Source organism: Tachypleus tridentatus, chromosome 1 (genome assembly GCF_004210375.1).
Source record: "Tachypleus tridentatus isolate NWPU-2018 chromosome 1, ASM421037v1, whole genome shotgun sequence".
Taxonomy (NCBI): Eukaryota; Metazoa; Arthropoda; class Merostomata; order Xiphosura; family Limulidae; genus Tachypleus; species Tachypleus tridentatus.
The window spans coordinates 83,522,987-83,550,594 of record NC_134825.1 but is presented as its reverse complement, the minus strand read 5'-3'; the positions used below and the strand labels follow the sequence as shown (position 1 = coordinate 83,550,594).

General features: G+C 31.2%; 1 protein-coding gene across 4 annotated transcripts in view; it reads left to right on the top strand.

The window, feature by feature from the left end:
• The window catches only part of LOC143253897 (attractin-like protein 1), a 63,232-nt gene that overhangs the window by 28,527 nt on the left and 7,097 nt on the right, over positions 1-27,608 (top strand). For 3 of the 4 annotated variants that reach the window (XM_076508455.1, XM_076508462.1, XM_076508479.1), the window contains 15 exons: positions 314-489; positions 2,534-2,696; positions 3,251-3,344; positions 8,539-8,791; positions 14,712-14,892; positions 15,631-15,785; positions 16,136-16,226; positions 18,379-18,443; positions 21,533-21,682; positions 23,205-23,329; positions 23,468-23,606; positions 24,878-25,087; positions 25,370-25,573; positions 25,710-25,787; positions 27,162-27,321. In XM_076508455.1, the coding sequence (XP_076364570.1) occupies positions 314-489; positions 2,534-2,696; positions 3,251-3,344; positions 8,539-8,791; positions 14,712-14,892; positions 15,631-15,785; positions 16,136-16,226; positions 18,379-18,443; positions 21,533-21,682; positions 23,205-23,329; positions 23,468-23,606; positions 24,878-25,087; positions 25,370-25,573; positions 25,710-25,787; positions 27,162-27,321 (2,244 nt within the window). The remainder of the gene's footprint in view (positions 1-313; positions 490-2,533; positions 2,697-3,250; positions 3,345-8,538; positions 8,792-14,711; positions 14,893-15,630; positions 15,786-16,135; positions 16,227-18,378; positions 18,444-21,532; positions 21,683-23,204; positions 23,330-23,467; positions 23,607-24,877; positions 25,088-25,369; positions 25,574-25,709; positions 25,788-27,161; positions 27,322-27,608) is intronic. The other variant, XM_076508470.1, reaches the window with a different exon arrangement.

The following is a 27,608-nucleotide window of genomic DNA, read 5'->3' as shown; positions in this document are numbered from 1 at the left end:
TGTACTGTTTTGACAAAGTGAATAGAAAGTAATAATGTGGATCTGGAACAAGGGGCACATTGACATAAGTGTATAGACTAACAATATTTAACTTGCTATGGGAAATATAGTAAGGTATAAAGGCTGGAGAAATTGAGGTAAGATCTGTACAAATGCTTATATGGATAGAGAAGAGGAACTTTCATTGAGATAAAGATGTAGTATGAGAAGAGGTCAGCATTACGAGAAGTGCATTTCTGGTAGTAACTTTCCTATTTTTTGTAGTTATTTAATTCAAATATATGACCTTTCTGTATGATTTCCCTTTGTTAAGCATTAATGGCTGTCCAAGAAACTGCTCGGGTCGTGGCCTTTGTGTGGATGGTCAGTGTACTTGCTGGGGACATTGGTCAGGCAGTGCCTGCAACATTCCAGCATGTTCTAGAAGCTGTTCAAATGGCCAGTGTGAAATAGAAAGTGACCGATGTTTATGTAAAGCTGGTTACAAAGGTCAGTATATTTGTTTAACTTACATTAAAAATTTAAATGTTTTCTAAAGGCATATTTTTACATAAGAATATTTTTTTACTGTATAACTTATTGAGGTTGTTAATTTTGAAACTGAAGGTTTTGTATCATATGCTGCAATAGGATTACTCTAAAGATTGATGGGAGAAAATTTTTTTGTACTTCACTGTTTATAACATTATAAAAGACTTAGAGATTGGTCATATTCCTTTTATGTGTACTTTAAGTTTTAAATGGTGTTGTAGCATTAATATTAATTTTAACACATATTGAGGTATTTAGGACAAATAAAATTAAGTTGATAAATAATAAAATTATTTTTAATGTGTGGTTTTTGTTTTTTGCATTACATATGTATAAGTATGTGCATTTGTTCTTGTTGAAAGCATAAAGTAACAGTTTCTAGAAGGAATAATTTTAATCAATTGATTAAGGGATGAGCAACAATTCAATTGATTAATGGCCATAAATCAATCTGTTAATCAAAACCAGTGTTTCTGATTATTCTTGTTTTTAATTGTTACAGTAAGATTACAATTAAATTGTTTATCACAAAAATAATTAAATAATTGAAATTAGTAATTTAATTATTAATGTTTTTTATTTCTCTCACTATTGATTAATTGAAATTATGATTAAAATGAGTTAGCTGATGATTCAGAGGGAGGAGGGGGATTACCTGCCACTGTGTTTTGAACTGCTAACTAGAGGGAAGTAATATGTCTGGCAGCACCTATTACTATCTTTTTAGTATTTTCAATTATTCTGCCTATCCAATAAATCAAAATATTGCTATTATGTTTCTTTGTCATTAAACACAAAGTTCATAAAGAGTTGTTTGCCCAATTTTAGCCTTATAAGTTGTTTTTGATTCAAAGAAGGTAGGATGGAAATATATGATACAGTTACTATTTTTGAATTGCTGACTAGAGGGAAGGCAAATATCTGATGGCATCCATCCATGACCTTTTTTTTGAACCACTGATTAGAGAAGGCAGTTGATAGATGTATCAACATTTTTTATAGTACAGACTATAGATAATGATTCCATTATTTTCAATGCTTCACATTATACAAAAATTATACAAATTACTTTAATAATTGTATTTCACTGTTACAGTCATCAACTTAAACACCTTTCCATAATGTTAGGTTGAGTATTGTTTGTTTGTTATTTTGGAATTTCACACAAAGCTACTCGAGGGCTATCTGTGCTAGCCGTCCCTAATTTAGCAGTGTAAGACTAGAGGGAAGGCAGCTAGTCATCACCACCCACCGCCAACTCTTGGGCTACTCTTTTACCAACGAAAAGTGGGATTGACCCTCGGATTACGAGTCGCGCGCCTTACCCGCTTGGCCATGCCGGGCTGTTAGGTTGAGTAAATAAGATGTTTTCAGTACAAAGACAGATCATTTATGGATTACACTCTAAAAATAATTAGTGAAAGAGGTTATCATTTTAGCTTTTAGGTGTTGTTTGATGAACTAGTATGGTGTAGGAGATATCGTAACTCTTCAGTGAAGTGGAGAGTAGGCCCTTTTATTAATTTTAAATTATAAATCTGTTTATAATACCTAGAAAAATGTAAAGCATCAAAAGTCACTATTTTCAGTGAGTCAGCAAGGTTTTATTTTTTATTAAGCATATATTGACAATCCACTACATTATTTAAAATAACTTGTTTATTCAAGTTCCAAAACTGTTGGTGTTTACACTAATCCTATTGGATATGACCTCTCTCAATAACAACTTCCTTTCAGATGCAACTTTTTTTCTCTGTGAATAGAAGGATTTTACATTGATCTAACCTCCTACAAATAACTTTCTGACAGATGCAACACGTACGAATGTGAACTTTGGGTGGAAGGTCACATAACGACATCTCATAGTGACTTTTCTTTATTTCAATAAAAATGTATAAACATGTTATGTTTATTATGTGTTCATTTATTTGATTTTATGTGTATGTATGATACTATATCATGCATCTGTGATGATTCAACTTTAGTTTGTTGATGTTTGCAGGGGTACATTGTAATTTAGCTGCTTCTGAAGGAGGGTGGGAAGTTGTGGAAACAATAGGAATCACTCTGGTCACAGCTTTGCACCAATCTGTTGTCTATGAAGATGAATTATGGGTGTTTGAAGGGGAAAACTTCCACACAACAGTCTTCCAAAATATAGTCAAGTGAGTCTATTGTAATTGAAAATACACTGTATGAGAGAAAGGTAAAATTCTGTTGTAAATTATATTAGAGTAAAACCAATACTTCAAAGGTAATTTTCTCCCTCCTAAATGAGTAACAAGTTTTAATATTTAAGGAATCCCCTTAAATGAAATATGTGATAGGTATGTATTATAACAAAATAAATATTACAATTTGGCTTTTTACAAACAATTTTGTATTTAAACCAATAAGTGCATCAAGGTAATATCAATTTAAAACAACTAATGACTTAATTAAGTTGTTGTTTGTGCTATTTGCAAGTATTGTGAAGATTAACAGCTTTATAAGCACAAAGAAAGTAATGAAAACAAACACAAATTTACAAAATAGGAAGATGATTATCTGACTTACATTGACTTTAACACTTCCTTTGAAAATGAAGTACGTAGTAGATCAAGACTAGTTGGGATAATATTCTTCATATTTTTAAATTTGTTTGTTTTTTGCTTAATTTGTATTTATGAAAACTGTTAGTCTTTATGGGTGATAACTACCTCTTTCTTGTTATTTCTAGATACAATTTCCATAAGAATGTGTGGAAAACTGTTGATGCTGCCAGTAAGAAAAAGCCGTTAGCCAGATTTGGTCATTCAGTAGTTATGTTTAAGGTAGTGTTTTAAGTCCAATGATGAATAATAAGAAAACATTTTTGTTTTTTTGTGTAGTTATCATATATTGCTTGTTAATTACCTTGTGGATCTTGTCTCTCAGCCTGTTGTTTTATAAGAGGTGAGTGCATTAGACTTATAGCTTGATACTTTAATGCAGAGTAATTGTTTTAAAACTCATCAATCATTCAAAAATACTTAGCAATAGAACAGTTTTTCTGTACTCTGAGTTACGTGTTTTAAATTTGTTTTCACGTAATCCAAATCTTTTATGCATGATAAGGTATAAATATGTTAAATCTATTACTGAGTGATTTTATATATATATATATATATATGTAACAGGGGTGGTTAAACTTGCTTGATGTAAGAGCTACATACAATAAACTTCAGATGTTTGAGAGCCACAAGACATGAACAAATATTACACACATGTGTTTATTGTTATATGCACATTTTGTTACACACATTTTATATAAATATTAATAAATACATGTGTGTAATAATATTTATTCATGTATGTAGTTTTTAAACTGTTAATTTGTATCTGTTTCAATAATCACAAAGTACACATATTTATATATACCAAATGTTTTCACAATCCTGGCTGATTATTGTTTTAACTATATTGACATATTTAATATGGCAATGAACTATGAAAACATCTGAGAAAAATATGCAAATTTGCATTTCATTAACATTCAAATGAAACTGCCAAAAATAAAAGGGGTAAAAACAGATGTTTTTAATGATATTTATTTGTCTTAGTAAATATCTGATCAAAACATGGAAGAAAATATGTAAAACAATAAAATTAGATATATTGATCAGGTACCACCTTACAAAATTTTATTTTTCTAACACAAACAGACATTGATACAATAATTTACTGCTAGTAAAGGTCTTGTGAGTTTCCATCTTGATTGTGAGTTGTTGAAATTTGGCTGATATGTTGTCAAGGCTGTATGAACTAGCTCTGTCAGGTGTTGATTTGTAAGGATTGTACGATGCTTCAACTTCACAAACTTCATTACATGCTGAAAATAGCGATGAGTTGCACATTGGTTTTCTTCAGCTCAGGATATTTTATTTCTGGAACTTGCTTCCAGAACTCAATTGTGGAATGGGATTTATGGATCATCTTCAGACCCAGGTCCTCCTGTAGTTTTGTTAGTTCCGTTTCCACAGCAGATGATTCTGTAACCAGAGGTTCAAGAATTGGACAACCATCATTGATCACATCAACCAGGAATGGATTTACAAGAAAGGTGAAGCAGGGATTCAGCTTCTGTAAGTTCTCAAACATGTCTAGGAAATTATCAAGAAGTCCTTGTAGTTTATCTTTGTATTCTTCCAGTTTGTGGTCTTTTATTTCATTATCAGGGAATGTATTTACTCCCCTTTTGAAATTGGGAAAGTAACTGAAGTTTCTTGACAGTATGTTGCTTTGAAAAAGTCTTAGTTTATTCTGAAAGCTGAAAATTGTTTGAGTAAGATCAGAAACAATCTTACCCTTCCCCTGGAGTGCCAAGTTGAGAGTTTGTAGATGATTCATTATATTAGTAAGGAACATTAGATCTTGCATCCATTCATCATTTCCCAGTTGAGGATAGAATTTTTTCTTTTCTTCAAGAAAAGAAAAATTGGCTCCAATAGATCCACAAATGTATTTAAGACATTTGACAGCCACCTCACAATGCAGTAGAAAGAGACATCACTGGATTTATCTTTAAGCTCCAGTTCTTCAATAAAAAATTTTAGCTCTCAGTGGATCTTCCCATTTAAGTGTATGAAATTGACAATTTCAAGAACAAATTTCATAACATCTTCATCCTTCAAGTATCTGGCTGCTAGGTGTTCAAGATGAATAATGTAATGAACAGGGAAAAACTCTGGAAAGCTGGGATCACTTTTCATAAGTGCAATTAATCCTGCTTATGTCCCCACCATTGCAGATGTTCCATCTGTTGCAACACTGACGAGTTTATCACCATTTGTTAAGGCTCTGCCAAGTGCATTTTTAATGTCAACATCATAAGTTGTTTTAGTACCACTTAGTCCAACATCTCTTCTTTTACAATTACGTCAGAGGAAGCATAACAAACAAATACCGCCAGTTTTGGGTTGTATTGTATGTATGTATATTTGTCAAGGACTAAGCTGAATGCAAGGGAATTCTTTAGATCATTTTGCATTTTACCTGCAACATCAGCACTGATTTCGGAGATACGTCTCTCTGTAATGTGGCATGAAGCTGGTGTTTGTGCTATTAGTCGCTGAAGTTTTGTGTTATTTGGATCTAACACTGCAACAACTTCAGTTGTATTCTTCTTAAAAATTCGCCATCAGAATATGGGTGGGCAATTAGCATGAGCAATATTCCATGATATAACAAAACTGGCTTCAGTCATTGTATCAACTTTCTTATTGAACGTTGTCAACAGTGTCTGCTTGTTATTTGGTGATGATTTTAACACAACTTGTTTTTCTGTAATTCTGATTTAGGTGGATAATCAGACAAAACGTTTTTGTGATTTGTTTCATAGTGGCGTTTTAGGTTACTGGCTTTGTAATGACTGAGTAACACATTGCAAATAAGACACAAAGGTTTATCTCCTTTAACAGTGAATACAAAATCTTCCTCCCACTCTGATGTAAAATTTCTGTTTTCACCTTCATACTTTTGCTTCTTACAATTTGATGATGCTATCTTCCTTCACAAAATTGTCACAGACACTTCTAAAAAAATTAAAGGGAAAAGAAACAGTAAGCTCCAACACATGCAATGCTACCAAACTCTACAGTGCCCAGTATCACACTAAACTCTGCTAATTTCACTGCTTGCAACATAGCTTCACATGCCACAATTATGCAATTGTAAGCTACACCCACTAAAACTAACATTTTCAGCACCAGCTTTTAAGATTACTGATTCTACCTTACAATTCCTCTGTAATCCTTGTTGATCTAAAATTTCTTTAATTCCTGACTCAAATCTAGCATTAAAATTACGATTTAAATTCTTAAATATATTTACTCACCATGAACGTTAAACTTACATTTTAATTGAGTGGACTCTCAGTTTATACCTAGTAAATAAAGCTTTTTTTTTTTATTTACCTCTTATATTAATTGTAATGGAAGAAGGAGCTCAGCCTACATATTTCCGCGAGCCACACATTATATATTAAAGAGCCGCATGTGGCTTCGAGCCACGGTTAAGCCACCTCTGATATGTATGGTATTTTAATGATTACTTACACAATAATTAACTAGTAATTAAAACACCATTGTACAGTATTTTACATTTATATGTCAAGGAGTGAATTGGTTTCAACAAGTTTATTAGTTAATAAGAAAAATGCATATATTACACATGAAGTTAAAACAATAAACCAAAAGATAAAACTTAAAATTTTACTAAAAGAAAACATTGAATATTTACTTAAGAGATCCTAGGAGTTATGTAATTGCTATGTGAAAATAAAGAAAATTATTTTAACATGACAAGAAACTCACCTTGTGCTCAGTCTAGTCAATCAGTACTCTGATTTCATATGTTCATGGACAAATCTTTAGAATATAATTAATAAAAAGTTATTGTGGTTAGAAGGCCAGTCAAAGTGACTAAGCTGTGTTGAGACAGTTAACAATCTCTGTACAGTTATCCTTTTCAGAGAGGTATAAAATGCCCAACCAGCCATAAGTTTAGATATTAATAGCATTACACATTAAATGGTGAACTGAATACAGACTTGCTCAAAATATGATCCAATTTACCATGGTTTACCTCTGGAGTGGCCATAACATATCTAAATCTTCCTTATAGTGTGTGATCAACCCTTCATCAAAATTAAAATATTAACTGTTTTGATTATATTTTCATGGACATCTGTCAAATGTTTTCTAATAGTTATTTCAATGTTGCAAGATGCTTTAATTTTGTAAAAAATATTGCATTAAATAAAGGTGCACTGAATAACAAATATTGGATTGTTTTGGCGTATGGAAACTAATTTTTCATAGGTTTGCTGTAATTTTACACTGCTAAACTTGATCTAAGGTGACAAAATATGGATTGTCTTTATGAGTGGTAAAGATTATAAAAATACATAATTTGAGGAAATCAAGTAATTGCTTAGATTTGTGAATTTTAAGTCTTCTGGTGAGACAGTTGTAAGTATGCAGACTTAACAACTCTTAACATATGGAGTTCAATTCTGTGTAATAGACATAGCAGATAGTCCAGTGGAGCTTTGCTTTAAAATCAACAAAACCTTTTTACTTTTATTGTTAAAAAAAAACATGAATTGGTAATCATTTTAATTTTCCTGTTCAAATATTCATTAATATTTCTAGTTTTCATAAAGTATGTCTTGAGAAAGATATACATTGTGAATGTGTACAGAAAGGTTTGATTTATTTTTAAAATTCAAAAACATACCTAATTTGAATATCTAAACTTAATATCTTTTGTTTCAAAATTGTATGTGTTTCTTCTGGTAACAGTGTCACCTTTCATTTAATGCTAAACCAGGAAAGAAGATTAATCTACAGTCTTGGATCCAACAACCACCAGGTTTAAATGAATGTTGTTGTTTTTTCCTTTGGATTCTAACTTTTTCCATATTTTGTTTAAATTTCTATTTAAACCTTTTTTGTTATCTTTTTATGACTTGTCATAATTATGTCAAAGATATAATTTTGTGGAGCAATTTCACACTTAACATTCAAAATGTAATTCTTTAAATTCTATGCATGTGCTTGTGTTGTAAGTTGTATGAACAGTACTAGCTCAAGATGTCTTCCTCGTAAAGTAAAATTATAAAAAGAACTTGGCAATTGTTGAACCTGTTCTAGAATTTCCAGTAAACCATACCCTAGTTGGCAAGGGTTAAACCTTTCCATTACATGGGACAATTATTTTGAGTCACTATTCATTATATTTTAAAACAAAAATTCTTCACTAAGATTGTTCTGTGACTGTTGAAACTTTGTTGGTTCCTGGCAAAAAAGTGTACAGTTTGTAATTCATCTCAGATTTTTGCATCATACATACATACACACACTGTGGTGTTATATGCAAATGTTATACACATTATGTAGTAATTTTGTTTCACTTTTTTATTTATTTAATGTGTTTGTACATTATATAATAATCTAATTCTGTAATATCTTTTATTTTTTTTATTAGGGCCTTATTTACTTGTATGGTGGACGCTTGAAAAGTGGTGATATGTTAAATGATTTTTGGTCTTTTGATCCTGTTCATCAAGTGTGGAAAGAAATTACAAAATATAAAGAAGATCCAAACTGTACTGGTCATCTCTGTAGTCCATTAGCAGTTGTTGGACATACAGCTACCTTGGTAAACGATCTTATGGTTGTGATTTTTGGTTACAACTTTGTTTTGGGCTACCTGAACTCAGTGCAGGAATACAACTTCTGTGAGTACATTGAAATTATATTTTGTTGGTATAGTTGGTAAAAGTTGTTACTGTAGATCACTGTTTTATGAAGAAAATTGTAGCTCAGTATTGTGACTCTTTTGATATATCAGTATTTTTTAATAACACAATGTAACACAGATTTTGTTCCTGTATAGTATGTGTTATCTCTTAATTGGTTATGTTGTAAAAATACAGAAAATGGCCATTATTCCCTTCAAACTTTGCTTTTGGGACCTGGATAATGAAATTTAGAAATTAACCTATTTTCTATGTAAAAACGGGCAAATTTGCACATTTTCATTTACGTAAGGTCTGAATAAAACAACATATGAATCAAGATTTACATGTATTTATACTAAAGCTATACAAAAATGTTTAGAAGTGAGTAGTTTTTTGAGATTTGCGATTATAATATAAATCACTTTCACATATCAGCCCCCAGATGTAGTCTCTCACCATGTTTTCGTCATAAGTTCCATGATCTCTGATCAAGTCATTGAGGTCTCTTTGGTTGGGGTAGTATGGGTTTCTCTCACCAGCTGCATCTCTGAAATTGTAAGCTGGATCTTCAACATCTACATCCTCTTCTGATTTGCTGTTCTCTTTTGAAGATGGCTGCTTTCTCTCTGGCAAAGTGGGTACAGGGAACTCAGGGCAGTGTGGCACTGGGGCGATGGATGATGGAAAGTCTGGATACGTGACAGCAGATGCATTTTTGCCAGCCTGACGTTTGGAAGGGTCCACCATGCAGAAGTAGTAATTGCTTGAGTGGTCAGTAGGTTTACACCAAATTCTTGGAATGGCAAACTTCATGACTCTCTTTTCCCCTCTGTACCATCCTGCAAAAGAGCAAAATAAAATTGCTATTATGAAGAATATATTTATTTCATCCACAACTAATGTATAAGAGGTTCATGCAAATTTTTTATATGTGATGTTTTTTTGTACTACTGGAAATTAAAAAAAAAGATATTGAAATTTTTAAAGGTCTAAAATTTGTATAATATAAAACCTTACTATTCAAGCAAGCAAAGATTGTCCATCTTACCCTGTAGAGTTTTTTACAGTGTTCTCAGGTAAAATTAGGTGCCCAGGGTTTGTCTTGATCCCCGACAGGCATGTCGAAATATGCTTTATAGGTTTCATATGTTTTAGCAGATGCTGTCACAGAGAACTTTTTCACTCTTGTCTTGATAAATTGGCCACATATGTAGCAGAATGCATCTGGAGAATGCTTGCAGCTTCGTGATGCCACCTCTGATAAAATCAGATAAGTCTATGTGTTTTCTTAGGCAGCTAGAACTAAACTGAAGTGGTGAGTAGTGCCCCTATATATGTATTACTATGGAAAGTTTTAGAAAATTCTTGTAAGTTCGAGAAAATTCTCTATCAGCTACTTAGTACTGAATCTACCTGGAAGGTTCTGGAAAGTGGGTAAATGGTTACAAAAGCAAAGTTTGAAGAGAAAAACAGGTATTTTCCATTTACTTTAGGCATAAGCAATTGGGAAATAACACTTTCTGCCCAGGAACAAGAAAAAGTAAAAATTTTGTTACATAGTGTAATTCTCCTTTCTTAACAGGAGTTATGATAATTTATTTCCAATGATTTTTCATTAAATAAACCACAAGTTGTTACATCTGTGAGTGTTTAAAACACTACATAATGATCCAATGATTTGTTTACTTTCAATAAAGTTTAATATTGTTCATTGTCTCTCTCAACGTGCCATTGCTGGTGAGATTGGGCGTAGTAAAACTGCTGTTGCAAATTTCTTAAAAGACCCTGAGGGATACAGAACGAGAATTTCAAGTGGTCGGCCAAAGAAAATTTTGCCGGTGTTAAGCTGGATTTGACGGGTTGTCCGGCAAGACACCAATTGATCATTGAACAAGATTAAGGCCCTCATGGACACAAAATGCAGCTCAAGAACAATAAGACAGCATCTACGAGAGAAAGGCTTTAAAAATCATAAACGTCTTCAAAGGCTACACCATGAAACAGCTCGGTTAAACTTTGCTGAAAAGCACCCAAACATGGAACGAGAAAAGTGGAGGAAGGTTTTGTTCTCTGATGAGAAAAAATTTAACCTGGATGGTCCAGATGGCTTCCAATGTTACTGGCACGATAAGGATATCCCACTGGAGACATTTTCTACACGACACAGTGGAGGAGGTTCCATCATGATTTGGGGTGCTTTCTCCTTCTATGGAACAATGGAGCTTCAGGTTATACAGGGGCATCAAACTGCAGCTGGCTACATTGGCATGTTGGTGAGAGGATCCTTATTGATTGGAGGCCCTCACTTGTGTGGAAATGACTGGATCTTTCAGCAGGACAATGCTGCAACCCATTATGCACACAGGACAAAGGACTTTTTTATGGCAAATAACGTGTTTCTTTTGGACCATCCAGCACGTTCGCCTGAACTGAACCCCACTGAAAATGTTTGGGGGTGGATGTCAAAGGAAGTCTACAGAAATCAACATCAGTTCTAAACAGTGCATGATCTTCATGAAGCCATTTTCAACACTTGGAATAACATTCCAGACAGCCTTCTGTAAACTCTTATATCGACCATGCCAAAGCAAATGTTTGACGTTATTCACAATGATGGCTGTTCAACTCACTACTGAGACTTAAAACTTCTTTTTGGTATGGTCTTAAACTTTTGACCAGCTAGTATTTAGGCTAATTTCATAGTGTTCACGTTTTCCCAATTAAATGCTAAAAAAGTTTTTTATTTTTATTTTTCCTTTTCTTATTTTCATCTTTCGAAGCTCTACTCAAACAAGTGGTTGAGTCTAACAATGCAAAATGCATATTTTTTCTTTATGTTCACTGGCCTTAAGATTTTGGCCAGCAGTGCATAGTAATTTACTGGTGGGCTTCTTTGGAAACTACTTTATAGTTTATTGGCTTACCTTTCATGTACAATGTCAGTATATAACAGTTTGACTTATCTTATTATTTTTAAGAACTGATTTTCCATTCACTTAGTAATTTCATATTGACTACTGAATAATGATCGTGTGGGAACATAGCCACCACATGAAAAAAGTTCATAGAGTTTTTTATACATGTATGCCCCACCTATTTCTCAGTAGCCTTATTGTTGAGATATCACGTTTAAGAATTTTTTGGAGTATCATGCATACAAATGTCTTTAATTCTTTCCTTACAGAGTCAGTAGATATGACTCACTTTGTAAACACAAAGTAACCATCAGAGTTTCCATACTATAACTTTTAATGTGTTTAATGTATCTTCATAAAATCTAGCAAGCTTTCAGTAAACATTACAAGTCTTTTGTACAGAAAAAAAGATTTATTCATAAAGTATATTTTATTAAAGATTTGTCATTTAATGTACAATATTGTGCAAAAGTGTTAAGACACGATTTTTTTTTTCATTCTTTACATTTTATGGTACAAATTCTTCCATTTCATTACAGAATGTAAATTTCAACACTATTGTAATGCTTTACTGATCCCTGTTGACAATTGAATGAGCCAGGGTGAGAATACTTCTTATTCTTTTGAATTCCCATATACTTGTTACAAGGGCATGTCATAAGGGTCCTGCTTGAATGAACATATTGATTAAATTGTGGGTGTGAAATAACATTTGTGGTACCCCATGTAGTGTCTTAGCTGTATATAAAGAAGCTAACAAGGAGCTAGAATATGGTGCCAGTATATGCTGTAAGAAATGAATTTAACAGCACTCCACAAATAAAACCTTGATTAAAAACAGTGCCTAATACTATGTGGTAAGTTTTGTTGTCACGTCACAGCCCAAAAGGCATAGAGGGGTGTGAGTAGAGGAGAGAGTTTGCATGAAAGCTTTACATGATGCTTTTTTGGGCTTTCTGACAAATTGTTATAAACTTGAAATGCTCCCCAAACACTGTCAAGTGCACCCTAGTTCATGAGAGGTTTGAAAATAGGAAAGGAAGAGGCAAAACACCTAAACTCAATGATACTGATCTTAACTATCTTCATTGGTACACCCTTTAGGACAGAAAGAAGAATGTTGCTGATATTTCAAGCATGAGATAAACAACCATGTACCTAATGACAGAAAAGTGTCCAGACCTATAGTATCAAACAGACTCAATAAGATAGGAATATTTCAACATGAAGCAGTTAACAAAAACAAAAAAAACCTCCATATCTCCATATATATTGTCAAGAGACTGAAATTTACTTAGAAAGTACATAAACTTCACTGTTAGTGATTGTAAAATGGTGTCATAGATGGATGAGTCCAAGTTTGAAAAAGTTGGTTCAAAGTATGGGTAGTATGTCCAGTGGAATAAAGGTGAAAGACACTTACTTCAATGCATAGCACCTACCATGAAGGATGGGTGAGACAGTGTGATGCTTTAGGGGTGTTTATCTGCTGAAGCAACAAGTGATGTTTTTAAAGAAATGGAGTATTGGACCAGCACAAGTACCAACAAATATTGATCCATCATGGTATACCCAGTGATTTGTGTGTTATTGATAAAGGATTCTACTACCAATGAGGTAATGACTCCAAACACTCATACAACTTATGCAAAAAACACTTAGCTAAGAAAGAATCTGCAATAGTCCCCACAGACCCCTGATCTCAGTCCATTTGAGCAGATGTGGGATTTGATAGATCAAAAACTTGACATATCAAAAATTACTTCCATAGAAACTTTATGGGGAGTGTATTAGAAACATTTGGAGTAAATTTCTAAAGGACTCTGGGATTACACATGTTGCAGCAATGCCTGAAAGACTGTTTGCAGTTATTAAAGCAAAGAAGGGACATACAAAATATTAATTGTTTTCTAAACTCAAGAGCTTTTGCTGAGTTTCTGTTGCACTAAATATGAAAGGTAATAAAATTTTTGTTTCAACTGTGATTTACTTTTCATTATTCTTTGAAAATAACTGAAATCTAATTTTTTGACTTTGTCCTAACACTTTTGCACAATGCTGTATGGGGTAAGAGTTTTGATTATTTCAAGTACAATGTGATATTTGGGTAAACTTTAAAATTAATTTTCTTCATCTAGAAATTTTCAAATTTTATTTACATATCCTTGAAAACATCTTAAATAAATATGAAACTTTTTTTTTCAATAGAACTTAATATTATAGCTTTTATTTTTTATATCCTAACTTTATATACTTGGTCCATTTTACTGACCTTGTAACCACCACATAAAATTAAGAAATAAATATAATTTACCCTTCTATGCTTTATAGAATAAATACAGTCTGTAAAAGGAAATCACAATTTTTGTCCAAAATGGCTTAAAACTTGTAACAGTATACATCTGTAGATATTACTTTGTACCAAAACAACATAACACATCATTTGAAAGATTAAAATGTTGCCTTTCTGTTGGTTATAAATAATATAAAATGTGAAAGAGATAAAATGTTGCCTTTCTGTTGGTTATAAATAAAATGTGAAAGAGATGATATGACAGGTGGATGTGATTTTCTAGTTTATAACTCTGTAAACAAATGAGATTGAAGATTAGATTTTACCATAGTAATATCTATGTTATAATGAGCATTTACATTTAATTCCATACTTCAGAGATGATAAATGAATTAGGCAAGGGAGAAGACCTAGAGAAGAAATGTTACAATTCTCCTAATAGGGGAGATTGAGGATTTAAAAAAATATATATTTGTAACATTAACTTAAAACTAAAATAATGGTAAAATTTAATTTTTTAACTGTATTTTAATTCCAAGTTTACTTGTATACACTAATAATAAAGTAAATTAATTCACTTTTAAATGTAACTCTTTTAAAATGTCATAACATGCACACTTTGATCTACCAGTAGAGGGCAAGATGGGTAATCTTTTGTACATGGAAACATATTCTTAGTATTTTTTTTAAATAATGGATTTTCTTACAGTGTCATTATCATGGAAAACAGTAAAAACTAAAGGTGCAATTGTAAAAGGAGGATTTGGCCACACTAGTACATATGATAAAATTGGTCAACTGATTTATGTATATGGCGGGTACCACTCTCAGGGTCCAGCAGGAATGGTGGTTGACTTGTTGTATGCCTACAATCCTTTTGAACATTCCTGGTGAGAGATTTTTTTTAAATGCCTTACTTTGTTAGTAAAATACATTTTAATTACAAAATATTTAATTGGTAATGGTAGACTACTGATTATATATCTAAAATAAATTGTTGTAGCCTTTTCCCTTCACAGATTTGATATTCAATTCCTATTGTGACCACCTTACCTTTTCTCTCTAAATATCAGGAATGAAAAGTTATAAATATCTTTTAATATTATTTTCTGCTGTGAAAAAATTCACATTCATTTAGTTGATCATTTAACTACTAGCTGTTCTTTCATTTGAAAAACAAAAGTAATTTAAGTTTATGCCTGGTTTATATTTTTTCCTAAGTATTAATGGCATTTACCTAGTTTTACGATTAACTACTGTTATATCCCTTTGAGGAAAAAAGTTTGAAGAATAATTTGAACATATATTTTTTATAGTAATTTTTTGTATCAAACAAAAAATGTTAGTGACATTTTAAACTTTACTTTGGTTATTCAAACAGTAAGTGTTTTTTTTTAAATCCCACTACCATGATTTGTAATTTCAAATTCATGTCACTTTTATGTGATATAGTCCTTTTTTTTTTATTTAATTGTGTTGTAATTCTTTTGTTATTGCTGGTTAATGAACTATGTCTGTTGTTGTTTTTTTATAGTAATTATTGATGTATTTTGTTTTTCACTATCTGGTTCTTGGTTGTATTTAAAGAGACTGAAATGAGGCATTAATGGGTAATTGTTTTTTCACAGGTCACAACTTGCTTCAAGTGGATCATACCGGTACTTACATAGTGGAGTTTTTCTCAATGGAATGTTACTGGTGTTTGGAGGAAACACTCATAATGATACATCATTTAGCACAGGAGATAAATGTTTCTCTGCAGACTTTCAAGCTTATGACGTTCGTATGTCAGGAAATTTGTATTTATTATGAGATTGCTAAAGTACTACACTAAAAATATGAGAACAATTTTAGAATTATTTAAAAATGTTGTGTTGATAAAGTGGATCTTCTGTATATTTTATTTTTTTTAAGATTTATTATTTATTTAGCTATTTATAGACTTAAAATTTTTTCCAGATATTCTACTTTTGATAACTATAGTTTCCTTGGTCAGCTGGTAAGAGATTCACAGAATGTATAGGCAACTTTTGTTTAAAAAGGTGATAAACAAAAAAGCTTTTACATTTTTTTTATAAACAGTATTTTTTAGTTTTTTTTAATCACAAATATATGCATTTTCATTTTTTGAAGACTGTGACACATGGGAAACATTAGACAACCCTGTACCAGAATATCTATCAACTTTTTCTCGCTTTGGTCACACAGCAAACATCTACAATGAGTAAGTTTTCACATTGCAAATAATACAAATTTCTTTATGTTTCTTAGTTTAGTTTTTGGGTGGTATCCTTTAAAAAATTAAAAAAGGAACAAAATCCTTTATTTTACATATGAAATGTAAATAGCTATTTTGCAAACAAAACTAAGTTGTCAAACATCTTTCTTAAAAAATAAACTTAGAGAAAATTTTGAAAGTAAATGATAGATTTTGAAAAGAAATAATACTATGATTTAAAGCTTCTAAGTAGTTTCTAGCTCATTACTTTGGAGATACCAATTTACTTTGAGCATAATTAGAAATATAACATTTTGAAACATTGTTGGTCCATTTAAAAAGAAAGAAATAATCTTAAAGCTAGCCTTTATCATTTACATGCTTAGCAGGGTTTTTATTAAACATTTAAATTTATTGCTTCTACAACATCCCAAGACAATCCATTCCATAGGCCAACCACCCTGTTAGAAAAATAAAACTGTCGTAGCTGAAAATGACTCCTACTCTGCCAAAAATTGTATTTGTGTCCTCTTGTCCTCCCTTTCTCATTGTTAAATACAAAAAAAGATAATGTATCAACATTAGAAATTCCCTTTACAATCTTTAAACACCTCAGTCAGATCCCCTGTAACTCTTAATTTTCTAGAGGAAAAAATTGGGACATTTCAGGTTTCTCATATGATAATTCCTCCATCCAATTATGTTCCATTTATTGTAATTAAAACCTACCTGTCATTTATTTGTCCAACTCACGAAATGACCTAAATCATTTTGTAAATCAGTATTAGCATCCTCATCATAGTTAGCAACACCCAAGATCTTAATATCATCTGCAAATTTAAGTAATTTATTGACTTTTTCTTTATCAATGTCATTGATATAAATCAGAAAGAGCAAAGGTTCTAAGATTGAACCATGATGTACCCAACTGGTGACATTAATCCAGCTTGATTGAACTCCATTTGTTAAAAACCATATTCTTTCTTCCATCCAAGTACACTTCAATCCAATTTTCTAATTTATCACCCACACCTATAGATCTTTTACAAGATTTTTATGTGCCACTTTGTCAAATACTATCTGAAAATCCAGTTACACCAAATCTACACTCTTACCCTCATCTACATAAGCAATGTCCTTTTCAAAGAATGTCAAAAGATTTGTAAGGCAAAATTTTTCCTCAGCAAAACCATGTTTACTATGCAATAAAATTCTAAACTTTGTTAAATGACTTTGCAAAGCATCTTTCAAAAGAATTTCCAAAACTTTTCCCACAACTGATGCAATACTAATGAGTCTATAAATACTGGAACTATTTTTATCACCTACCTTGAAAAGAAGTTACATTAGGTAGCTTCCACTTATCCGGTAGCTTCCTGCTATTGAAAAAGTGACAAAAATAATAATAAGTGGCTCACATATCCAATCTTTAATCTCCTTCAAAACCATTGGGGAAATATTACTTGGCTGAGGAGTCTTATGATTTTTTTATCCTTCCCAATTTTTTTCCTAACCAGCCTAGACTTGATGCAGTCATCTTGTTTGATCTCATTTCCATTTATGAACTGTTCAAGCTGTGGTTTACTGCTTTACTCTTTGTTAGTAAAACTGAAGAATAGTAAAATTTAATAGCTGAATCATCTTATAATCATCAGCCTTCCTTTATCATTGTTAAAAGTCCTACCCCAATGCTAACATATTGTTTACTCTTAATGTATTTGAAGAAATTCTTTATATTTTCAGTCAACCTTTTCTCATGTTCTTTTTGTTGTCCTAATTTTCTGTGTCAGCAACTTTTTTAATACTTCATAATCTTCTGAGTCTCCTGTCATACAAGTCAATTTAATTTTCTTAAATTCATGATGATTTTGTTTAATTTTATCTCTTGAACTTTCTGTGATATAGCCTTGGTTTTTACTTGCAGCTTCTCTTTTCTTTCTACAAGAAATACATTTATTATCTTCAAAATTTTTTCAACATTTGGTCAGTGTCTCCAAATAACCCAGATTCTCAATTCACAACAGCTTATTCTTGTCATCTCTTTGAAATTTATAACCAAAATATCATTATTTCTAATCTCTATATGCAGCAAAAGTAAATATAAGTAAATAATTACTTCATCAGTTGCATATTGAAAGCATTTGTTGTTTTTTTCCAGCTCCATGTTTGTTTATGGTGGGTTCAATGGTCAGTTACTGTCCAGTCTCTTGAAATTTTCACCAGGTATGAAATAAATATTTCATGTTACACTTTCTCATATGAGTTTGTCTAAAAGTATTACCATTAATGGCTTGAATGCAGTGTTTTCCATTTGTAAAAAATATAGCAAAGAGCATGTGATCTTTTCAACATCATCATAATGATATAAAATTATTACTAACATCATCAAAATAGGCTCAAATGAAACCAAACTTTCCTATATAAACTGTATCTTAAAGTTTTTCACATCATGAATAATATATGAAATATTGTGGTTTAACTATGATAAAGAAAATGGGTTAGGATATCTGTATCTCAGAACAGTTGGTATGGGTATTAGCACTTTTATTGATAAGCAGAGAACAATGTTTTGACCTTCCTAGGTCATCTTCAGGTAAAGAAAGAGAGAGTGTGAATGTGACAGTTGTAGGACATAGGATTGTAGAAGGTGTTACATTTGGTTGTTAGGTTATTAATTAGTATAGGTGTAAAGGTGTTCCTTTATATAAGTTTAATTTTGGTTTTAGTTGCTGTATAAGTACGGCTTCTTTGATTTTGCATTTGTTTATATTTCTTTCCCTATTTAGTATCTGGGAGTTTTTTATGGTTATGTTGTGTTTATTTGATTTGCAGTGTTCGAAAACGTGTGAAGGTGACTTCTACTTTTTCCATTTTTCTACTTGTTTCTCCAATATAGAAGTCGTGGCAGTTATCACATTGTATTTTATAAATTATGTTAGTGTTGTGTTTGTCAGTGTAGTTTTTACATAGTATGGACTTTATTTTTGTACCTGGTTTTTGAAAAATTTGGTGTTCACTGGAATATTATGTTTTGTTATAATTGCTTTCCAAATGTTGGTTATTTTTTCACTGATGTTGGGAACATGGTATGCAGCAGTATTAGGTTTTGTAGTTTATTATATCTTGGGATTTATTGTTGTTTGTTTGTTGTTGGTCTAGATGTGTGTGCTAATTTTTTCCATGGTTTTTTGAGGAAACTTGTTGATGCTGATGAAGTGTTGTTTCATTTTGTTGATTTTATTGGGTGAGCATAGTTTTGTGGCTGTGTTTATTTGGTTTATCAATATGTTGAGTTTTTGTTTGTTTCTTGTGCCCAAACCCCAGGGAATGTATAATAAAGTATTTGTGTGAAAGAAGGAAACCTTGCCTGCTGATGGAGAAATATTTTAAGGGCTAACATTATGTTTGTAAAAGAAGCAAATCCTTGCTGTAAACAATTGATTATAATTGAACCCATAATGTGTCTAATGTAAACAATTCCAATTACAGAAAATAACTTACTGTAAAAGAAGCTTTAAAGGAGAACCAAAGTGTTGCAAATGTATAATATTTTTAAATGCAAGATCAGGTGTAAAATATATATATATATATATATAAAAACTTACATTCTTTTATGGTTAAAATGAGAGTTCTTCTTCAGTTTCAAAAACAGCTTCAAAAGTGCAGATTTGTGATATTTTTGCCAGTATGAGGAAAATTGTTTGAAAATGGCCAATCTGCGAAATCAAGGAAAACATGTACCTACTGATTCCTAGTTTTACTGCTTGTGTTGGCATTCTTCATTTGAAATTTGTAACAAGCTTTTGCTGTATGATATTAAAATTTCTTCTGAGACATCCATTTTCAAATGAAATAAACCAATCAAAGCTCAATTAAATGTCTTGCATATCTTTGAAGTAAAATGAAGAAAAAATATGGAAGTTTATATTTAGAGAATTATGTACATAAATTAGATAAAATAATGGAACATCTATTAATTTCAGCATTTTATTTATTAATATGTAGTTAGCTTATCATGACCTGACAAAGTATGGATACAGTGTGAAATTGTTCAAACAATGTGTTTTCCATCAACAATATTTGTGGCCATTTGTCTATCAAATCTTCTAATTGTTTTAGTGGATATTACTTTAGAATCAGTTTCAAGAAATGATCATAAAAGCTTGATAACATTCAATGTGATGGTCAAGTTAGATGTCCAAACTCTTGCACATGTTCTCTGAACCAGTTTTAACAATTTCAGCATTATAAATTACTGCATTGTCTTCCTCAAATGAACCAGTTATGTTTTAGGAATAAAATTTTCATAATAAGGTTTACTTGGTTTAAAGTGATTATTTATTATCATTTAACCTTTCATTGAAATCATAAACGTGAAAATATTCCAGCAGTAAGTGTCCACTCCATCACAGAACCTTCAAATATTTAACTGGTTGCACAAGATATTCGGAGTTACATAAGCTTGTTTTAGTTTTTGCTATCCATAAACATGTCTGTTTGATGGGAAGTTTAAAAGATGATTCATTTCATCACACCACAATTTTCCATTAATCTTCAGTCCAATTTTTATATTCTCTACATAATTTAACTCATTAGAGTTTTTTTGGCCTTAGATGTTTCTGAATAGTAACCCATCTTATGCAGTGCCCTTTGAGTTTTTTTCATATAGATTGGTTGATTGCTGTTTTATATTAATATTCATGTACCACAGTCTCTCACCTTACTTTTTTATATCCATCCTAACATCACTTTCACACAGTAGATATCCATTATTTTAAATGTGTTCTTATCAATGAGAATCTAGTTAATTCTTGAGCTTTAACAATGTCTTTTGAAAGTTTACAATAATCCCAAAACAGCACTTTGTTTTATACTGTTAAACCATGATACTTTTGAAATGAAATTGATGCTGATGTAAAAGTCAGAGTGCATATAAGATTTTTAAAATTGTTATTTTCATTAAATTGATTTCTTGTACTTAGATAAAAAAAAAAAAAACAAAACAAGATAAGACATAAACCTGTGAAAGCTATATAGCAGCTTTCCATTTACTTATATATTAACACATTCCTAAAGTGTGGCAGTCTTGAAAATAGGAAGAATTTAATAAAACTCCAGTGCTCAAACAATGGTTTTATGTATTTAAGATATGTGTTTCTCTAGTGGACATACATAAATTCTGCTCAATATGTGTAAACACAATTATTGAATGTAAATCATGTTCAATTTAGGTTTCATATCCAGATTATTAAACATTTTTCTCTTTAGACTGTTAACTGGCATTCAATACATGTACTCCTCTATTCACATAGGTTCCTGCATAACATCAAGTAACCAAGGAGAATGTTTGTCTTCAAAACTTGGAAGACGCTGTGAGTGGGTTAAAGACACGGGTAGCTGTCAAGCACAGGTTCATACTCCATCTCGAAAATCACCTCGTTCATACTGTCGCAGAAAGAAAGGTTTGTAGTTTCCTGCCTCTTCCTTTAGTACTGTGTCATGTGAAATTAAATTTTAGTTTGGAGTCTTACATATTAACCTCTGCTTTCTTCTGTATGTAAATAAGGACAAGCAAATTAAACCAATCTTCCTGGTCATGGTGTGGAAACAGTATACTTTGAGCCTTCTCTAAGTTTATGAAACCAGTGAATCAGTAGAGGAGGTTAACTCGACTTGAATTTCATTTAGATGTTTGTTTCAAGTTAAGCACAAAACTACACAAAGAGTTATCTGTGTTCTGCACACCGCAGATAACGAAACTACGTTTCTAACTGGAAGCATATGATTCACATAGTGTGAACTCATCTCATTAAATTTTTCATTTAACTTTTTTTTCAGTAAGTTTTGTTATTTGACTTAATAAGTATCTAATTTTTATGTTTTGGTTACATCTGTTGAAATATGTATAACAGTCAATAAAAACAAGAAATTTATATTTATTTAGGCTTTCAAGCCATTTGCACTCAAACACTGTGCTTCAACAACCCTAATTTTTTCTCACTTGGTCATTCAATTAATAATTAATGTAACTTTCAAGTTGGCATTTTGGAAATACAAGAGATATATCAGAAACTAGAATGTCTCAAAACTACTATGATATCTAAGTAAGCCATAAATAGGTTTAAAATTCCATTACTGGTAGGAACAATTGTTTTACTCAACACACAACAAAATTTTCTTGCAATTTGACAACTGGGATTTCTGTAACTAAATAAATGAGTGTAAGAATCATGTAAATTACACTATTCTGTTTTTATTGGTCATAAAATATCCATTAAATAATGCAATATGTAGAGAACTACCCTAAAACTTTAATTGAAAGGGTGGAGTTTTTTTAGTGGGTTTGACAAATATATTTCACCAAATTGACAAACTAGGAGGTTTAAATTTTATATTCAGACCTGTCAGTATCTTTAGTTTATATTTCTGATTGGTTGAACATTCTGAAACCCATACAAGAAAAGGAAGAAAATATATAAGAGGTGAACTCAGAGTACAAAATGATTTGTATAACAGAGAAATAAAGGCTGAGAATTAATTTTTGAAATTAAGAAATTATACTTAGATGTAAAAACTTATGGTGTGCACTGTTTTCATGTGAAGTTTATTGACATACATTGATAACAAAGTTGTTCAATTAAATTTTAAATGTAACAGTAAAAATATTTTTAAAATATGAGGTTTTTAGACTGTATTTAACTGTTTATTGAAATATGTTTTGAACCTAATAAACACTAAGTATGAAATGATATAACTTTTGTTTACAGTTATTTTTACTGTTTTTCTATATTAACAAATATATAGTTAGTTGAATAACAAACTTGTATACTGAATGTTTATTCCCTATTATTAGTTGCAAAATTAAATAGGGATAGCAAAACTTGTTTTTCTGTCAACTGATAATTCATGAAGATTATGTAGTTTTTCATCTTTTGCATCTCGTTCATTTAACAAGTAAATAATGGATTAAATTTCTTTTGACAGTATTCTATAATTACACAGCACTTTGTGAGAAGATGACTTCCTGTCCAAGCTGCTTAGCTAATTCATATGATTGTGTCTGGTGTGGAAGCCTGTGTTCTTATAAACGCTGTCCAGATTCCCTTAAAGTGAGTTTATAATTTGATGTTCTAGCTGAAACACTGAGAAACTCTGTGACTACAACTGAAACAGTGTGTTTGCTATAATGGGTTTCTTTTCTAAATGAGGAACATCTCTTATATTCAGTTTTTAACTTTTATTCCCAGATCACATCAAACTTGGAATCATGTGAAGATGCTGAGAGCAGCAACTGCGATAAACTCCACAACTGTCACGCCTGTCACACAGAAAATCACTGTGGCTGGCAGGCAGACAACAAATGTTACACATTTGTCAGGGAAATGGGTAAGTACAGGTCTACTTCATAAGGTGTCAGAGATAACAGATAAGAAAAGTGTTGTCATGTATATCACACTAACAGTCTTTGTAAGTGGAAAGAATACAAGTGCTATGCTTTTACCAAGGTATTATAAGTAAAATTACATAGTATTTATCATGAATAAACTAAAGTGTAAATAGGTTACTTCACTTGAAGTACAGTGATTGGAGTATTTGGATGTATTATGTTGTAAATATTTACAGTGTACTGTACAAAGGTTAATGACCATCCACATTCTCTTGTTTTTAAACCAGATTGCAAAATGTTTGGTCGTTTTGTTTCTATTTTAATATACAGTGTAGTATATTGTAATGTAGGCACCTTGGTCAGTATTTTTTTCTGTAGATTCCATTTTCTGTGTGTAAAATTATGCTACTTGTTTAACAGCTTGCAAGATCTTTTTTAAATTGTTGATTACCTACCAGTGAAAAACCTTAGTTGTCCCAGTTACTTGTTTTTAATCACTTAAGTAGGGTATGTTACATACAAAAAAATAATAAAAACAAAGTATGAATGCAGGAAAGTAGAATTCCACACTCCTCAGATTTTACATATGACTCCAAAACTGTCAAGTCATGATATTATCACTTCAGTGAAATAAGGCTACAATCTGCATGACACTGTGGTTAAAACAGAAGTTTTTATAAAAATTACAACCCAGTGGCTCATTGGTAAGTCTGGAAAATGGGTTGCTATTAGCATAGCACAGATAGAGCATTATGTATCTTTGTGCTTAACAATGAAACAAACAAACTACAAGATGTTGTTTAAATGTTTATCATCATCTCAATGAAGCAGGATTCTTAAAGGATGTATCACAGTAAAACAATTTTATTTAACTCAAAACTAAAAATGCTTAAATTTTCTTTAAAATGTGAACAGAACAGTGAAGCAAAGTTCTGGCATAAAGGGAAGCACTTTGTTTAAAAGAAAACTAAGCAGTTGTTCTTGGATCAATGTTTATAACTAGCAGCAAGATTAAGTTTCAGATTATGAGACTGTACTTTGAATTTGTTTGTGGAAACTTATCAAAATAAATGTTATCCTTAGTGCTATCCACATTTTATTCCATCTTGCTTTGCAATAAAGAAAACGTTTTTTTTTTTTTTCTTTCTTCTTCTTCTTCTTATAGTGAATATAACCAAAAGTATACATCAAGTATTATACAACAGCACTTATGGTAGTTTTGTTTTTTTCCATATTAATTTTTAAATACATTTTGTTGTATTATTAACAGACAATAAAACTGTAAAAGCAGTGTTATCTCCAGACACTCGAGTAAAGTGTGAGTTACCTTGTAGCAGTAGAACAACGTGTGAGACTTGCACCCAAGGGTCCTGTATGTGGTGTGGCAATCTGGAGACCTGCTTAGAAGCTAATGCCTATGCTGCTTTGTTCCCTACAGCTCAGTGTATGGAATGGACGACCCACTCTCATAGGTGCAAAGGTAAGTTTTTCTTTTATCACCTTAAGATACAATTAAACATCAGTTCATTCATCTTAGTCCTTCATTTGAAAGGCATTTCAAATATAGAAAACATTATTGTATTCTTGTCATTTTTTGTTTTTTCTTTGTGTAACTTCTATTCCTTTTTATTTTCTTTAGTGTTTATTGAAATCATTAGTAAAATTTTTAACTTTCAAGTGTAAAATGTTGAGAAATTCATTCTTTACTGTTCTCTTCAATAATAAAACCAAAAATGAGAAATAAAATATTTGATGCTTTTAGGTCTACAGTGTAGTGACATTCAGACTTGCAAGGAGTGCCTAAGCAATCCTCGCTGTGGATGGTGTGATGATGGAAGTGGGTCAGGAATTGGGACTTGTATGGAAGGAGGAGCAAGAGGTCCTGTAGAACATTGGAATGATACAGTACCTCATATGAATAACTCATTTTGTCTGAAGGAATACTGGTATTTTTCATCTTGTCCAGGTTAGTTGAGCAGCAACTTTAATAAAAAACAAAATGTAACAAAAACTACTTTTTTATTTTTTTGTAGACTGAGAAATCTGAAACAATATACTTAATGAATTGAGATTTGACTCATGATCTTTTTTATTTCTTTCAGACTGTCAGTGTAATGGCCACAGTTTTTGTAAAAATGAAACTGGGGTTTGTGATCAGCCATGTGCACACCTTACTGAAGGTACGTTGATTGTGTATAAGATTCAGTTGTCTCCACTTGAATGTTGTGTTTTGGATTTAATTCCATGGATTATGTTAGACAGGTTAATTGGTACGTCAATGCTTTTTGACAAGAGCAATATCACCAATATCTTGTTTGTTTTTCACAGTGAAAACAACCCAAATTACATGAAATTTGGTACAAATTCTCTAAGTTTAAAAATCTGATTCATTGTTTGTATGATTTTTAGGTTGGGAAAGTACCGAAATTTTATTGAGAAACTGTTTCAAAAGAATAATGAACATATTTATTTTTGCCTTGTACTCATTATTATTCTTATTATTGATCAGAAAGTTCCATCTTGTATGTATCCAAGTTTGAACATGTTTGATTTTCATCAGTATAATTCTTTGTCAAATAAAGTAGCTGACTTCCTGCTCGAAATGTTGTACAAATGACAGAGGTTTACCACTTAACAATTACCCCACCTTTTAATATTGTGGTAAAATTACCTTTATCAGATATGGTAGGGTGATATTTATCTGTAAAAGTTTTGGTCTAATAATTGTACTTTATTTTCAATAAATAGGATTTTATATTTGTTAGAGTACAATAAATGTTAATAATATATTCAATAAAACAGATTTTTGTCAGCTAAATATCCTTACCTAATATTCTGCCATAAAAGATATTCAAAGTATTTCAAAGCTGTCTTGAGACTATTTCATAATGTGGAACTAAAGCTCAGCATATCTGTTTTCAAAAAATTATCATCTTTTGGTTCTTCTTCTTTTAAAACTTGAGAACCAGTCAGTATCCTCAAGGACTTTTTAGGTAGTGTAATAAATGTGTGGTTCAAAGAGTAAACTAACATGTGGGCAAACAGGAAACACAAAAGTATTAAGATAACCAGAAATGCTGAGGATTAATTCAGAGAAACAAATATTAAGGAGCAGACAGGAAAAATAACAACTAAAATTGCTATATGCTCAGATGCCTAGAAACATGATGGAAATGAAAGGTTTATTTTTTGTTTTCACTCAATTTATGAAACAATCATTATAATTAGATAAGCTAAAATATCAGTTCAGCAGCACTTGTGTATAAATAATCTTTGAAATAGGATATTTATTAATAAAACTTTGAAAGCTGATTCCAAGAGTACAGTCAGGAAAGTTTTTAAGTGTATTAATTTTTTTTTAAATAATGTTAGGTAATAGTTATGTAATGTTTTTTATTCTTACAAAGAAATGTTTAAGATTATTTCCAATAGTATTTTAAATATTATGTTTTTACTTTTGCTAATCTAATGAATATTTCTTACAATATTTTCACACAGAAATCTGTATCTTTTCAGTTACCATGTTACTTTCTCATAATTGTTAACTTCTACAGGGAAACACTGTGAACGTTGTATTCTTGGTTATTATGGTAATGCCTTAAATGGAGGAATGTGTAAGCAGTGCTCTTGTAACAACCAAGCAACTGTGTGCCATCGTGAAACTGGAAAATGTTATTGCACAACAAAAGGAATTACTGGTGACTCTTGTGACATGTAAGTAAACTTATCTTGTAAGTGATGCATAGTTGTGTATCAAGCTAGCACTTTTGTGATTTTCAATATGACTTATTAATTTGGTAAAATTGTATTGATAGTTAACTTTATATAAATGAATGAAATGAAAATACTAAATGGTAAAGTATCTCTTCTATGCATAAAATACTTTTAAATTAAATGTTACCTATGGACACATTGCTTCAGATCCTAAGGATTTGAAAATACTTTAGCTCATGTACTCTCCCCTTACATAGACTTAACCACTATAGTTAGGTATTACAATA